This window comes from Anabrus simplex, chromosome 1 (assembly GCF_040414725.1).
Source record: "Anabrus simplex isolate iqAnaSimp1 chromosome 1, ASM4041472v1, whole genome shotgun sequence".
NCBI classification, from domain to species: domain Eukaryota; kingdom Metazoa; phylum Arthropoda; class Insecta; order Orthoptera; family Tettigoniidae; genus Anabrus; species Anabrus simplex.
In genome coordinates this window covers 1,089,524,885-1,089,542,950 of record NC_090265.1, presented here as the reverse complement: position 1 = coordinate 1,089,542,950, position 18,066 = coordinate 1,089,524,885, and the positions used below count along the sequence as shown (strand labels likewise).

Genomic DNA, 18,066 nt, shown 5'->3' with positions numbered 1-18,066 from the left:
AGATCACATTGTCATTGGCTCCACAATAATACGATCGTGATATGCATCCTGGTTGATTAATGCAAAATTTTTGAAACGGTAATTCAAGTTCTTGGGGTCCGAATGTGACTTTAAACTTTAACCTGGGAAACTCCTATCTGTGATCACTATATCAACAGTCATATAAATCTATGAGCGTGCTTACTTTGCTATTTTAACTTCGTTTAGCGGCATATCCATAAGGCATTCACTTAGTTTGTGTCATGTGTCGGGCATATTTACTGTCTTTACAATGTAATGAATTGAATTTGATTACTCTAATAGTTGCCTACCTGATTTCAAATTAAAATGTTGATCTTCAACAGACACATAATCTCTGTCCTGTATTCGTTTTACCCTGTAATTTGGTACAGATATACTGCTTGCCACATTCCAGTTCAATGATTTAATTTGATGGCTGAACAAATACAAAGTGCCAAACATTCCTGCAAATAATATAACCTAGCACATTGAAGAAAATAGCATTGTGTTATAACTTCGCAATAGTATCACACAACTGTAAATACTGGATAGGAGAGGAATAATAATAATAAGAGGTTATTATTAGGTACACTTTATGCAGGACCTAGTTAACTGCACACCATTTTAATTGCATAGTAGAGAACGTGTATTTTCTTTATTATCTCTCTTCTTTCCTTAGGTTTTATAACATTTCTTGAATTATTAATCACATTTCATTTCGATGATAACAAAACTACTGTTCGTGTTCTCATCTTTACATTTGCTCCATAAGATACGTTTAATTACCAAGAATTACTTAGAAAACGGAATAATTCGATACATGAAATTACAGTTATATTTCGTTACAGTACTGAAAATAGTTTTATGAGGACTTGCACTGTATTTGCCTATAGATGTCATAACCATAGCATCAAGACGTTAGAATACATTTGGGTAACTTCAGGTTCAAAGGGTAATGTTTCATTATTCATGAACGAGATAATCAATTTTTTTACAGTGGAGGAAAGTACGGTCAGGAACGTTTGAAATGTACTCTGATAGCTGTTTTGTATTCCTGGTTATGCTGGAGTCTGTTAGCACTGGCTGAGCTGAAGTTGCTAGCCTATGTACTGTTTGAGGTCTATGGATTCTACCACTTTATGAGCCTCCTCTCTTACACGTTGTTCTACCAGCTTTAAGATGACCTTCTGGGCTAAAAACGTGATGGAGTCAGCAATACCGTCCACTACGTAGTCTGCCAGGTATAGCCCCTTCGTATGAACCTTGATTTTGCTGAAAAGAAAATGTAATCATCGATTAATGGCATATTTCTTACAGATTTACACACACGCTCACTCAAATATACAGGCACACATACACAAACAAAAGAAAGGAAAAGAAGGGGACAAGAATTACTTAAATATCAATCAGGAACTCACACGTTCACAAACCGAGGAAGAGGCTATCAGCTAGCATTCGGGAGATAGTAGGTTGGAACCCACGTTCGGCAGTTCTGAGGATGGTTTTCCGTGGTTTCCCGATTTTACACCAGGTAAATGCTGGGGTTGTAGCCAAGAAAAACTGAATTTATATTCCTTAATATACGATTCTATTAACACATTAATATTCTGCATGACTTACACATTTTTAGGTACTTTGATGAACGTGTTTTATTTTATTTTTTACAATTTGCTTAACGTCGCACCGACACAGATAGGTCTTATGGTGACGATGGGATAGGAAAGGCCAAGGAGTAGGAAGGAAGCGGCAGTCTGGTTGTTTCACACAGATGACATCTTCTGATAAAAGAGTGAAATATTGTATCAGTTTGTAGTTAGTGTAAATGAAAGACGGGTATATAACAGGTTTTGTTCAAATATTATGTTAAAAATTGTATTTCCGTATAATAATATTAATATTTATGCTAAATATTATGTTGCAAACAACAGAATAAATTGCATTCTCATGTTTGTTTTCCTCTTTCTCTTATTATTCATATTTTGAATACTATTATTATTATTTTTTTTTACAAATTCAATTTTTATAATGCGCATTATATTTTTGTAAAATCTGCCTGTAAATTGAGAATGTTTCTGTTGGTGGTATATGCTTAAATAAATAAATAAATGGTGGACACGGCCGCTTCCTTCCCTCTTCTAGCCCTTTCCTATCCCATCGTCGCCATAAGACCTATCTGTGTTGGGGATACGTTAAGTAAATTGTAAGAAAATAAAAAGAAACACGTTCATCAAAGTACATAAAAACTGCGTAAGTCTTGCAGCATCGTATAATAAGTAGTACAAATTCATTGTTTTCTTTGTTTCACTAGATATATTAACCAGAATGCAAATTGTTATAGGAAGACGCTGTGACCTTTATGATAGTGAAGCTAATTACGAAAGAGATCGAGTAAGCAATATCTTAACTGATAAACTCATTAGTGAAAATATTATGATGAGTAGAGACAAACGACAAACAGATTGTGAAATGGTATTTTCGCTACAATAAGTTATGAAAGCAAATTGTAATAGTTTATCATTTCATAAATCTCATCACGGCTAAGAGAATGTTACAAGTTTACTGGGCTGGCAATGTCAGACTTACACTCCGATTGCTCCAATCTTGTCCATATGACTATCTTCCGATATTAGGTTATGGTTCCTTATCACCTTTAGTGTCCGCCTCCATGGCTAAATGGTTAGCGTGCTGGCCTTGGGCCACATGTGTCACGGGTTCGATTCCCGGCAGGGTCGGGAATTTTAACCATAATTGGTTAATTCCTCTGGCATGGGGACTGGGTGTATGTGTCGTCTTCGTCATAATTTCATCCTCATCACGAAGCGCAGGTCGCCTACGCGAGTCAAATCAAAAAAACTGAATCTGGCGAGCCGAACTTGTCCTCGGACATTCCCAGCACGAAAACGCCACTTCATTTCATCACCTTTAGTTACACTTTATTAAACTATCCTCTTTTCACCGTAACATTTACTACATTTACTTTTAGATTTTTATATTGGCTGAGAAGTTAGATACAAGCCTCCTCGTTATTCGATAAAAAATATAACCGCACATTGAAAGTTAAAATATGAAGATGATAAATAGAGCACCGTCATAAATTGAATCCTTCCTTTTTATTTTCAATGTTCTTCCTCTAGAGCCTTTATCATTTGTTCTTTGCTTCTTCTCGGTCAACAGCTGACACTCATATCTCATTCTGAATTTCCTGAGGTATTTCTCTGTATTTATCTTACCATCTCATTCGGGTCTTCCCTTCTTTCCTGAACTATCCGTGTCGTCTCAAAACTCACGAGTCTCAAAACTCACGAATTCCAGAAAGAGGCTTAGTAAGAACGGGTTTCTCTACCTGGGCCAGTCTCAAAACTCATGAGCAAGGCGAGTTCTCCTTTGAAAGGATAAATGTCCACCCTATTAGTGATGGGATAATGGAATACTTTTAATAATCGAATGACTTCCATCGGATTACTTAAATAATCGAATGAATAATCAATTTAAATAATCGAATGAGTTTCAAATATCATTCAGTTATTCCGCGCAGAATAATCGGATGCGTCATGAACAATATGTTTCGGTTTAAGTGTGTCGGGTAGATGATCTATTGAAATAAGCGAATAGATGAACTCTTACGAAAAATAGAAATACTTTTTTTTTTCAAGTGAATCTCCAAGTATTGAAACTAAATGAGTGAATTAACTGTCTTGATCTTAAATATTTCTAAATGAAATTCCTCATTCAAGTAATTGCCGCCTTCTGGCCGCGTAATGGAACTAGTCGCAGTACTATCAACTGACAGTTTCTTTTAACTTGCAGCGGGCAATACTGTATACCTACTTCAATTTTGTGTCGTCCGGCTGCATGCATAAATGGTTGGCCTTTGGTCCATGGGGTCAAGGGGTATTCCGGGTTCGGTTTCTGGTCGGGTCAGAAATTTTAACTTTCATTAGTTAATTCATATGGCTCGGGGACTGGGTGTTTGTGCCGCCTTCATGCCGACTTTATTTTAGGTAGGGCCTCATTCTCACAGACGTGCAGGTCGCCTGTACGGCGTCAACTCTAAAGACCTGCACCAGACTTCCCGGTGAAAGGTAAAAAAATATATCAGCTTTAAGAGAACAGCAAAATATTTTAATAATAATAATAATAATAATAATAATAATAATAATAATAATAATAATAATAATAATAATAATAATAACAATAATAATAATAATAATAATAATAATACACATCGGTCTATTTAATTCACCAGCCATTATTGTTTCCCTGTGGGTCGGGATGGCAGAATAACTTCCACAGTATACCTTGCCTGTCGTAGGAGAAGCGTGAGTCACCTTGCACCTCATCCCTCCTACGGTCATCGCAACCACCTGCTGTCCGGAGTCGTGAATTTTGAGACTCATTAGAATGTTTACTTTAGCAACCAGTTTGTATTCGTGAATTTTGATACTATTTGTAACTAATTTTAGCCCGTGAGTTTTGAAACTCGTGAGTTTTGAGACATAACCGAACTATCAGGCTTAAGCTGGAACACGCTTTCTACTTACTGTACTTTCTTCGGTCTTTCTCGTCAAATTGCCAACCATTACAGTCTCCTGATTTTTATTATGGTAATAATTGTAATTACTGCGCAGTTCATGTTATATTTTTGTACGTCATTCTCTGTTATCTCGAACTGGCCCATACAGCTTCCTTTTCCCCTCCAGTGTTCTCAACACTTCTTCACTATTTCTCGTCATTTTCCATACTTCTTCACCAAATAATAATATAGGTCTCACTACCGCCTTGTATTCATGGATTTAAGGTTCTCTCACCTGGATCTCTTTTTGTTTCTCAAGAGTGTTTTAGTTGAACATGTATACAATTTCAGCTCCAAAATCCTTCTAGTTCTCTAAATAAACACGAAACCATTCCCTAGACTGAACCAATAAGCGACTACCTACTAGTGAAGACGAAATTGTAGTTTCCTTCATTGAATATTTGTTAACTCTTGTCCTCATCCTGAGGTGGGACAGCTATTTTCAGGAACACCCCCAATGGAGGTGAGCTTCATGTACCGTTAGAACCATATACCAGCCGTGTCATTCTTAAATTTCTGGCAGTACCGTGAATCGCACCCGGGCCCCCGAAAACGGCAGCTAATAATGCTAACCGTTCCGCTAGAGAGGCGGACATTAAAGAGTTGCGCACCGGTCTTAAATACCACATTGTCGCTGATCAGTGCTACACCATCAACAAAGAGTAATGTCTGATGAAAAGTATCCATTTCCGAGTCAGAAAATTGATGACGAAGATGAACAGGAGCGGCTTGAGAACAATGCCCTGGTGGACACCAACTTTGACTTGAAAGTGCTTTGATAGATCTTAAGTACATCTCACATGGGTTTCTGCATCCTTTTAATATCCTGGATCAATTTCACATAATATTCTGTAATGGTGTGAGCTCCTATTGCTACCCATATCAGATCTCTCGGTACTCTATGTGCAGGTCTTTTTTCGCATATCTGTGTTTTCGTATAAAAATCCACTTGGCCTAAATTGCATCTAGAGTGGGCTTTCCCACTTTAAATAAGCAATGGCTAGGATGTATCTTCACCTAAAGAAATTTTCTCACATCATTTGTGATTAATATTACTCAAATTTTTATAGAATGTGGCACGAGTTCAATAAATTTTCAATCCATGGTATAAGTAGTGGAATTTCTTCTTCAGGATATCCGTAAGGTTTCTGATGATGTTCGTACCCTCTTTCATTCTTTCTCGTGGTAAAATTTGAAATCTTTTTCCATCTGCGCTACCGTGGTGTACCATCTCTCTGTAGGCTACATCAAACTGTCTCTAGACGTTTTTGGAATCTAATTTCCACCCCTTGTAGTTTGACCTGTTTTCTCTCCATAATCGTTTTCTATATACCAGTGAAGATTTCAAGCAGTTCGTGACGATCCTTGATTTCGCGGCTGTCCTCGAGCTGTTCCACTAGGATTTATGAATGGCAGTCATTCTACTGAAATGTCATCGTATCCATGTAGAATGTCAGAAATGTTAGATTTCATATATTGAAAGCATTTTAATTATTTTCTGTTCTGAAATTGCCGTCTTTAGGGAAGCTATTATCTAAATCTAAAGGTTTTTAGAATAATACATGATAATAATTGGTGTCAAATGGATTCAGTCTTCTGTCTCATACATCACATGACATTTAACTGTCCGCAAAAGGCGATGTACTCAATACTGACATGAAATAAGACATTGCATCAAGTTAGAGAGGCATTTACTCGTCACAGTAGACGTAAATTGATTATATAATTAAGTTATACTCATCGTACAATAACTGAGAAGACACAACAAAATGTTCAAAAACTTGGTAAGTACTTATTACAAGATGAAACACATCTATGTATCATTAATACGAAATAATTTGATTACTTCTGATATTCCACGTGTGACCACAAGTACAAGATTTTTCTATGGCATAAATATGAGTGTTTAATTTTATTTGGAGTAATTCAAGTACTCATCATTCAGTGAGCAATCAAAAACGCAAGTGATATTTTGACAAAATAGTTTCTACTTAGATTCCTCAGTATTGACTTAAAGCGTGAGTAGTGACTTAAAGTTATTTCAGTAATCTCTTATTTCGGTTTAATAAAGATAAGTACGGTATTAAATCAAAACGTAAGCTCTTAAAAATATTTTCAAAGGAGCTAAGTGGATACTTGTTTTCACTTATCTAATTTTAGATTTGGTAACTTTCATGAACATACACAGTACGACATTTTACAAGGAGAGACAAAGTATTAGCCCCTGCCGATCCAAAGTTTTGTTGCATATTGAAAGGGACAGTATCAATTATCAACTGGTTAGTCTTCGTAAGCATAGATATTCAGTCACTTGTGACGCAAATGTACTGATCGCAGGAGTGTATATGCCCGATTGGCTGGAAATGTTCGTGTCGTGCAACACTTTGCTCGGACGAACATTCCCGCCATACACTCTCAGTGGTGTTGACCCGGTCTAGCTCCACCACAGTGCCTTTATAACACATATCATACCATGAAAATGAAAATGAAAACCTACAACCTGTTTTCCAGTCATTGACCGGGTCAGGGATGTGATGAATGAAACAGATATAGGCTGTTATTACAATGGGGTCGCCACTCCCAAGGTGATTTATTAATGAGTGATAAATGCTATGAAATGATAATGAAGAGTGTTGCTGGAATGAAATATGACAGGGAAAACCGGAGTACCCGGAGAAAAATCTGTCTGGCCTCCGCTTTGTCCAGCACAAATCTCACATGGAGTCACCGGGATTTGAACCACGGCATCCAGCGGTGAGAGGCCGACCCGCTGCCGTCTGAGCCACGGAGGCTACATATCATACCATAACACAGAATAATAAATAGTTAAGAAGGTTCCAGCCCATACTTATCTGATAATGAAGCGATCGAAGTTTTATGTGTCGTGTAAGGGGCTGATAAAAGGCCTTCCACATTTGAATGGCGCTTTGCAAGGCGGATAAGATATATCCCCAAATGTTCATGATTACATAATTCATGAAGTAAAGTGAAATGTTTCCTATTCACTTTCATGAATCAACGGATGGGTTCAATATATCTCAGATGTTACCTGACATACATTTAATTGACCAGTTAATATTGTTTCTTTATTTACGAATTTATATCTCGTAATATAACAGGTGTCCGCCTCTGTGGTGTAGTGGTTAGTGTGATTAGCTCCAACCGCCGGAGGTCCCGGTTCGATTCCTGGCTCTGCCATGAAATTTAAAAAGTGGCACGAGGACTGAAACAGAGTCCACTCAACCTCGGGTGATCAACTGAGTAGAGGAAGATCGACTCCAACCTCAACAAACCTCGAAGTGGTTTTCCGTGGTTTCCCGCTTCTTCTCCAGGCAAATGCCGGGATTGCGCCTAACTTTGGGCCACGTCCGCTTACTTCCCTCTTCCTTTCCGATCCGTTCCAATCATCTCAATCCTCACGAGGTTTCTGTTCAGCATAGCAGGTGAGGCCGTTTGAGCGAGGTACTGGTCCTTCTCTCCAGCTGTATCCCCGACCAAATGTCTCACCCTCCAGCACACTGTTCTTGAGGCGGTAGAGGTGGGATCCCTCGCTGAGTCTTAGGGGTAAACCAACCCTGGACGGTAAAGGGGTTAAATAAGGAATAATAATAATATAGCAGGTAAAACATTACGCGCTAGTGAAATAGGTATAATATGAACACATTCAGTACAACTTAAATAGTGGTGTTAACAGCCGATTTATATCGTTTAGAGAATTAAGTTTTCATCGCATTGTTCTTATTTACTATCGTGATTGTGGTATAAAGTCAGGATCCTCCCTCTTTCCCAAGGAAAACATTGGAATAGTTAGCCACTTTTGGTCCACAGTGCATTCAAGTTGTAAAGGAAGTCTTTGCACAGTAAGTATATGAGGAAACTTACCGTACATCTCTCATTTTAAAATTAAAAATTCAATGATATAACAAGATTAATAATTGCGTTTTTGATTGTAAAGATTTTCTCAAGATATCTTATTCCTAAATCCAGATATTACTACAGCATTTACCTGGCGTCGAGTAAGTGCAGTTCCTTCAGTTTCATCTTCATTGTCTTCAGGTCAGCCTCTAGTATTACGTTAATCCGAAGGCCTGATACAATTGCTTCGATCGTACCTTGTGGTCCTATGTTCATAATTAAAGCATCATACTTGTAGACCAACTGAAAATAGAAAGAACATCGATTAGGATCTACGAAACATGCCTTTGCATGCCAAAATGGCAGGCGCACACTTAGTATTTAGAGTCTATACAATGGATTAATTTTTCTCATTATATTTTATTATAAGGCCGCCTCTGTGGTGTAGTGGTTAGCGTGATTAGCTGCCACCCCCGGAGGTCCGGGTTCGATTCCCGGCTCTGCCACGAAATTTGAAAAGTGGTACGAGGGCTGGAACGGGGTCCACTCAGCCTCGGGAGGTCAACTGAGTAGAGGTGGGTTCGATTCCCACCTCAGCCATCCTGGAAGTGGTTTTCCGTGGTTTCCCACTTCTCCTCGAGGCGAATGCCGAGATGGTACCTAACTTAAGGCCACGGCCGCTTCCTTCCCTCTTCCTTGCCTATCCCTTCCAATCTTCCCATCCCTCCACAAGGCCCCTGTTCAGCTTAGCAGGTGAGGCCGCCTGGGCGAGGTACTGGTCATACTCCCCAGTTGTATCCCCCGACCAAGAGTCTGAAGCTCCAAGACACTGCCCTTGAGGCGGTAGAGGTGGGATCCCTCGCCAAGTCCGAGGGAAAAACCGAACCTGGAGGGTAAACAGATGATGATGATGATGATATTTTATTATAGCTTTCTTTATTAATAAAGTAGCTAAATTAAAATGGTTTTTACCATTTCAGTGTAACACACTAGAATAGGTATTATTAGATTAAACAATACTTAATTGTCTAATATACAGTACTATCCTAAGCTTTCACAACCGCCGTCGTGGTGATTGTGAAGGTTTCCCAGCCTTGTAGGCAATAGTCATATTGGATCTGTAGAAAATGAGCCCGATATTTTCACGGGTCTGCACTCTCATAAGCTCATAAGTGGTCTGATACTGAACTCAAACGTTAGAAACTTCAAACTAAAGTGGATCATGGTTTACAATCTCGGGAAGTATTTGCGATTTTTTAATACTGTAGGCTAAATTATATTACCGCTTTCAGTTTTATTGTAGTAATACTTCAAGATCATTCTTATTGTGTTCATTCCAGAGGTAAACAACTGCATTCTTTTACATGAGAATTACACATGCGTTTCGCCATGCGAACTGAAATATTGTTTCACTTTTCATCCAATATAAAACATATTACTAATCGAAATAAAGGAGAGAGAACTACAAACCCTACATTACAACCAACTGTGTTAAGTAATACAATGCTGAATATAGTGTTATTTCGATAACTACTTTAATCTTCCATCAAGAGAGTACAACGTTTCAGAGAACTTTCATACTGTTGGCAATACTGGCTGCTTGATTAATCTGCGTAATTAGAGCTATTTGTATATACTGGTATTTGTTTAGATGGATTTCGATATATTCTGTAATAAATACTAATATACATTAATGAAATACACAAGTGACACATTTTATAAATTGTAATATCAACAAGCCTGTGCTTTTGAACTTAATGTTGCACTGATTTCCCTATGATGGCAATGACATTGATTCATAATTCAATTTATGAAGAATTTAATATCAACACTGTATGTGAGAAATAAAAGATGATTTTTAGCTTCTAGAAACTTTGATATCTCAATATAAAGTGAAAGAGCAATTCAAGGCAGAATAAATAACACTCTCTACGGCTCGTGATACCAAGTTGTTAAGACAATACAAGAAAACAGTGACAAGAAAACTTGATGCCGAAGAGTCTAGAGTATTGCTATGTAGTGCGGATCCCTTCACGGCAATAATTAATGCCTTAGAGCGGGTACACATCAGATTCTCAAAATGGATCATTAAAACGTGTTTGGGTATCAAATTGTCATCGACAAAGATGTATATTGAGTCACTTGGAACTACGCGCAGGTTATGTTAATGCACGTTTCATACACAAATGTATCAGCAATTTCCTTGATTTTTCTATTTTACTCCAGTTGCTACCAATTCATGTTCCTTCCCTTAATACCCGAAAGGCTGTCACCTTTCACTTACCCAGGTGTAGAACTGAATGACTTAGGAACTCTTGGTTTGTGCAGGCCCTAAGATCTCTGAATGAAATTAGCGGGATGGTGGATGTATTCCCCCTCTTCAGCTAGTGAAATTCGTGGACATCTTACGGACGCCTCATAGACAGAGAGTTCCTTGTATCCTGTTCTTTTTTTTTTTTTGCTAGGGGCTTTACGTCGCACCGACACTGATAGGTCTTATGGCGACGAGAATCCTGTTCTACGAATCTGGCAACTGAAAGTTATATTTCCTTCTTTTATCTATCGGCCATTTCCAATGGGTATAAACTCTTTTCTGTTTTCATGCTATTTACTTCCGTATGTGTTCTGTAAACATGTATACAGGGTAAAGCGTAATTCGCGCACTCGGGCGTCGCAGCGCGACTCCTCACATGCCAGCAATAAAAAAATGTCTCTTACAAATTTTCATCTTGCGAGTATATCCGGTCGAAAACGGACGTTGAAGAGTAGCAATCTGGCAACACTGTAACCATATGTAGGGTAACTACCGCTGTCAGCACATTTTAGTCGTGCTGTACAGTTGGTGCAGTGGGTGGAGTTTTTGGTTAGCATGCAGGAGGTCGGTAGTTCGATCCTGGATTGAGGCGCATTTTTTATTTGCTAATTTCCATCTGACATTACCTACTGCAATACAGTAAGACACCGTTTCTGAGGTCACATGTATCCTACATTTACAACATCTTGTAACGCTGAAACAACAAATAACTGGTTAGACTAATAAGAAATAGACAGCTGAAACAAACAGGTTTCACATCTAGTAGATGAAGTGGTGCGAATAAATTCACGCCCACGACGTGGAAAGGGCGCCTTTCAAAGCTGACCAATGAAAACGGTTGTTCGTCCATTTCTAGGATCGTAGTATGTAAGTGAAAATGGTTTCTAGAGGACCCACTGCAATCGCTGTTGACGATTAAGATGCCTGATACAATACCACCTGGACTACATTTACGAAATAAAAAAACATACGCCTCAACCCAGGATCGACCACTCGACCTCCTGCATGCTAACCCAAAACTCTATCCACTGCACCAACTGTACAGTACGACTAACTTTTCCTGACAGAGGTAGTTACCCTACATGTGGTTACAGTGTTGCCAGATTGCCACTCTTCAACGTCATTTTTCTGCTGGATATACTCGCAAGACGAAATTTTGTAAGAGACATTTTTTTATTGCTGGCATGTGAGGAGTCGCGCTGCGACGCCCGAGTGCGCGAATTACGCTTCACCCTGTATATTATTGTACTAGCATGTGCCCGCGGCTTCTCCCGCGTTTATTAATTAAACCGTTAAATGCATCTAAACCAGTTATTTAAAAGCTAAATAAATATATATTTATTAACTTCACATAGTTTTGACGTAAATCACATGAAACATATTATTTTATTTTTAATTATATTGTTCCTTTCAATACAGGGTGTATGGATAAAAGTTTTTCTTCTCTATAGAGCTTTCACGTAAACTATCCTATATTAAGTGTCCTTCCATTTGGAGTTAACATGTGTTAACCGACGTATATTTGACTACTGGGGAAACGCAGCCCGAAGATGGAGTCCTACGACTTTAAGCGATTGTCCTGTTGTTTTGTTATTGCACAGAGGAATTCAAACAAACGGGGAACTGCAGCCATCTGAACTGAAACGGTATAGCTGAAGGAATGATTTGAATCCGAGGAAGTAATACTATTTCGCTCGCGGCATGTCCGGTCATGATGGTGGCTTCAATAATATTGGCCATTTGTTCCTTGACTGAGAGTAGTGCTCTGTTGCAGAGGGAAGCAGGGTTTATATTCCTGAGAAAAGTAATCGGTGCCACAATCGTCCGCTCCAAGATGTTCGAACATACTTCAGGTGGCTCCAAGTTGTTCAAAAACTCTGTCGTGTCGTTGACAGCATCACCTGTATTACATGTCGTATCTATAGTCCTGTAAATTTGTAGAACACCGGGTAATTCTTGTAAATGTTGCTTGTTGATTGCGTTGACAGCTTCATTTCTTGGAGCAAAATTGCTTTTTGACACAGTCATCCGTTTTCGGTGAAATGCTGTACCTACCTATGATAAAAATATCAGATCTTTGCGTGCCGTAGACCTGGCTGGGCATCGCACACATATACACAGGCAGATATCACGGACTGAACGAACATAGCTTCTTATGTCACGGACTTAAAATGACACCTTGACTGATATATGTATTATTCATTGTTTACCGGTATTATTACTTTGTATTCATCTTTGTCCTGTATGTTTCATCCAAATGTGTGTATGTCCAACCCTAGTACGAGAGAATAACAAGAATACTGATACCGGGCGTTTCTTCTTGATCCATTCAACACTTCCTTCAAGGTCAACTTTCCTCTTCTAACCCGATGGTGTTAATTTATTTTTTCATAGCCCTTCCCATCTTTGCCAACGGCCGTAGCCGTGTTGAAACACCGGATCCCGTGAGATCTCCGAAGTTAAGCAACGTTGGGCGTGGTCAGGAGTTGGATGGGTTGCCACGGGCTGTTGGTGGGGATAAGGGAATGGAGGAGAGGAAAGGAACTGGCCACCCTACCGCACGTAAACTCCGGCTCAGGAACACCTCTGCGGAGGTTCGGACCTGCCTTCGGGCAGAATAACCGTTACCTCACCCTACCCTCCATTCTTGGATGACACTTATTCTTCAAACTGTCGGAGTTCATTATTTTTATTTTTATTCCATTTAACATTAGAACATGATAAATATCATGTTGAAGTTTCCACGAGCTGCGCAAATGAATATGCTTCCATCGTTTGAGTTTGACATAACTATTGAAATGCCCGAGGAAGGAGACTCTGAATTGGGGTGCGATTGGCCCTTACAAAGTTTCTGAGAAAGAAAGTAGGGGAAAATTTGGAATGTCTGAGGGTAGAGTATTATGGACAGATTCACACTGCCATGAATGTATTATACACAATAGCATTTATAAGACTGCTGCTAACTGAAATTTGTAGTTGACGGTATATTTTTCTATGTTTTGAAATAAAGGTAATTAATGAATACTTCTGGCAATGTTTTAACAATAAATGCGAATTTATTCTCCTGTTCACCCAAAATTTCAAATATTTGCACCCAACACTTCCGCCTGGCTTATGAGGACGTCTGAAAAATGAAGAATACTTTTGTCTACGAATGGCAACGTCTGGACATCAAAAAGTGATATGGTTCCAGAAGGACACCATGAAGGAATAAACAGGCGTGCCAGGCATGGGCAATGTGTGACCGAAGATTGACGGAGGAGAACAGGCTGGAAAATGAATATCACCTGAAGAAGAATGTTGCAACAAAAGCAGTGGCGCAAGCGAAAGTATGCGTTTTGTGAGTCTTTGTATGACGATTTAGGAACTCCAAATGGTTTGTATGAGGCTCTACAACTTCGCAGTTCAAAGACACAACAACATGAAAGATTTCCTGGAATATCCCAGTTAACTCAAATTACTTTGGTGATATCACTGTTGAAGAAGGTTGGAAAAGCAGTAGGCCTTCATGAGATTTCAACAGAGCTGTGGAAGGGATGTGGTGATAATGGAAATTAGCAAATTTTGTTCAGCAAATCAAGAACGGTGACGTAATGCAAAATATGTTCGGGAAAGTTTGTTATTGCCCTTTTACAAGAACAAAGGTAACTCAAGAAACTGTGGACACTACAGATTTATTGAATTCGCGCCACATACTATAAAGATTTGAGTAATATTAATCACAAATTATGTGAGAAAATTTCTTTAGGTGAAGATACATCCTAGCCATTGCTTATTTATAGTGGAAAAGCCAACTGTAGATGCAATTTAGGGCAAGTGGATTTTTATACGAAAATACAGAAATGCGAAAAAAGACCTGCATAGAGTTCATCGATCTTGAGGAGGTATTTGATAGAGTACCGAGAGATCTGATATGGGTAGCAATAGGAGCTCACACCATTACAGAATATTATGTGAAATTGATCCAGGATATGTAAAAAGATGCAGAAACCCATGTGAGATGTACATCAGATCTATCAAAGCATTTTCAAGTCAAAGTTGGTGTCCACCAGGGCATTGTTCTCTAGCCGCTCCTGTTCATCTTCGTAATCAATTCTCTGACTCGGAACTCGATACTTTTCTTCAGACATTATTGTTTGTTGATGGTGTGGCACTGATTAGCGACAATGTGGTATTTAAGAATGGCGACAAATGCGGAAAAAATTAAGAAAGGTGACGCAATACCAAATATGTTCCGGGAAAGTTTCTTATTGCCATTTTACAAGGATATAGTCGTAGATAATGTTTAGCGTAAGGGGGTAACATTGTTCGAGAAGTTGAACGAACGGAACGGAAGTTATGTAGCCAAAAGAGGTAGCAATATTAGATATCTTGGCTCCGTGGATAAATAACTAAATGGATGTGATGAGGATTGAAATGGCAGGATCAGTGTTGGTTGGCTGAAGCCGGAAGAACATTCACATTTGATCTAGGATAAGAGGAAACTTCTACATGATAGTGGTACTGACTGATGATTCGAAATTCTGGCCATTCAATAAACACTTCAAGCGCCGTCTAAATACCACTAAGATGAGGATGATGAGAATGTCAGCAGGAGTTTCGATGAAAGAACGCATTCGAAATCAGCGCATTAGAAGCACATTACACGTGAAGTCGTGGAGAAGGGTGAGCCTGAGCGTGTGATATTGCTCGAGAAGCTGAACGAATAGAACGAATGCACTTGACTTTATTACCTGGGGTACGAAGAAAAGGAAGACCTAAAAACAGCGGGGTCCGACATATGAAGCGACAACAACATTACGGCTCCACTGATTCTGAAACACAAGTAGCTGTCAACAATAAAGTCGAACTGCGCTCCACTGAATCTAAGGTCTGCAGCAGCAGTACCACAAACAGGACGTCATCAATGAAGTACATAGATGGCAAAGCTAGGAACAAGAGAAGAAGCAGCATTTTTGAAACTGGCTTTAAGACTGTTTATTCTGTGATGAATAATAGAATAGCATATCGTAAAATAATTAGTAACAAGGAACATAATGTTACAGTTAACTGATAAATTACTTGTTCATATTTTCGGCTGTTCTAGACTCCTTCCACAAGATTTTGAGTATCTGTGTATCATTTCACATACAGAAAGAAGCAACTGGAAAAATGTTCCTAGAAAATCATCTATCCTTAAAATTTCTTGGCACTATTTAATACCATCTCTATCACCATAAATACGAGAGTTATTCATTACTCACAGTCAAATCATCAAACTTCATGGTCACGTCCACAACCGGATTCGTCTTGTTGTAGGAGATAATTACATCACCATCCCGCTTCATCGTAGCCAAGTCTGCGAGCGTCCCATTATGTAGTCCGAGTTTACCATGCCATTCAAAGCCCATTAAATCTTTCTACAATAAAACAGAAAGGAAATTAATCGAACACAATAAATAATATTTATCCTGATCTCTGTTGTGAAATGGCATTCTGAAAAACAATTCTATTTCTTAATTTGGAAATAATTTTGTAGCACTCGTAAAAATAGCATAAGTCCAGTTTAACTTATTTTTAGATTAATGTGACAAATAATAGCATGTCTTTTACTCCGTCGCAGAGTAAAATAATTTTCTAACTTCCAGCACAATTATATTAGAAGTTTCTCCAATACAAAATTGCGCAAGTAGCAGAAATGCATATTTTGATTAAGTAAAAAATGACCACATAACTGTTTGTGTTGGTTGCCACAATCAGCATTCACACTTCTTTGTTTGCCTGTTGGTGATGTAACGGTTCAAATCCCGTTACAAGATAATATGTTTATTATTATTATTATTATTATTATTATTATGTCCGTATTATTATTATTTTATCTGTGAGATTACTATTATTTTGTTATAATTCTTATTCAATTCAATTTGCAAAGCTTGTCGCTTGCGTATTTGTAATTGAGTGTATGCATATATACGCATATGTAGATTCACATTAAATACCTGTATAGTGAGAGTTTCTGTATATCAGATGTGGATGTGACGTCGTTATATTGCTGGCATTTCTGCCAAGTCATGGCTACGTCATCGTATTTAGTTAGCACTGAGCTCACTTTCTTTGAGAAACCCAACGAGCCGGCGGCGGTTTCACAACTGTATGTAATATTTGCCGCGTTGTGGGAGTATGTCATTGTTATTTCTGGAGATTACGTAGCTGTGTCAACCAACGTCTATAAAAGGTCATTAGTTAAACGGAAGCTGAACAGTGAAGTAGTCTACTAGATGAAGAGGCCTCAGTCGGTCAGTCAACGAGTGTGAATGAGAGATAGAGAAGACTCAGTGAGCCATTAATCATTGGTCATTGAGAGAGTGAGGCCAAAAGTTAGTTGGTCACTTAGTTGAAGACACGGACGCAAGGCTTACCATGGAGTCAGAGAGGGCAACCCTGGACCTGCCAAGAGGTAATACCATATTGACTTACAAAGAAGTCAGATGATATGGAGGAGAAGCAGTCACAAGGATGTATCACCAAGTCAGGCGTGACACATCTACAGTAAACACCAGATCAAAGGAATACGTCGTAATTATACGAAAAGTGTTGAAGGTACAGTCAAGTGAATCAGTGAGGGAAATATTTCGTATACATTTTTAAATGTCCGGTCAAGAAGAATTCAAATTCATGCCTAGTTTCTTTCAGTTGCAATGTCATAATTTCATATTCTCATCTGTTGTATCGCAACAAGACTCACTATTTTTTGATATATTATTTAAAGAATATATATTGTTCTATCAAACGATTTCATAGTTTTCTTTCATTGACAGTAAAATATCTTAACCTCAAGATTAATGGGGAAACCGAACGCCAATCTCCTTTTCCCAGAACTTATATGGTATGTTGTCAAAAGTAAGCTTATTACCCCACACCCTAGAGATAGTCAAGAGTCTCATTCTATTATTGCTGCACTGAGTGGCAGCTGGCGCCCTTCAAATAACGTATCTGTAAGTAAGCAGGTAACAAGTAAGTGTGAGTACAAGGTCCGACGAGTGTGTATTTTATTTAATGAATGTTAATTTTCATATTAAATGCAGATATTCAAATTTTTCAATTTAATCCAGTTTTATATGTTTGTAAAATTAGTCAGACAGTTAGGAAAATAACAATGTGTCGACGCAACGTGGGACTCGAATAAATTCAGAATTTGTTCTGAATGACAGCATATCATAGGTTCATTTTGGGAAGAGTATGCACATTTAAGCCAACGGAATTATAATCGGTAGATGTTAGGAGTGTAAGTTTGTGATATATATTTGGATTTTGGGGATATGTCAAGGGATTTGAAGAGGGAAAT

General features: G+C 38.5%; 1 protein-coding gene across 1 annotated transcript in view; it reads right to left on the bottom strand.

The window, feature by feature from the left end:
• Positions 1 to 641: 641 nt before the first annotated feature.
• LOC136876370 (uncharacterized) overlaps positions 642 to 18,066 on the bottom strand; it is a 62,261-nt gene continuing 44,836 nt past the window's right edge. Inside the window, exons 3-5 of the mRNA XM_067150263.2 lie at positions 15,986 to 16,141; positions 8,580 to 8,731; positions 642 to 1,272 (exon numbers count right to left, since the gene is read on the bottom strand). Coding sequence (XP_067006364.2) covers positions 1,098 to 1,272; positions 8,580 to 8,731; positions 15,986 to 16,141 — 483 coding nt within the window. The 3' untranslated portion in view covers positions 642 to 1,097. The remainder of the gene's footprint in view (positions 1,273 to 8,579; positions 8,732 to 15,985; positions 16,142 to 18,066) is intronic.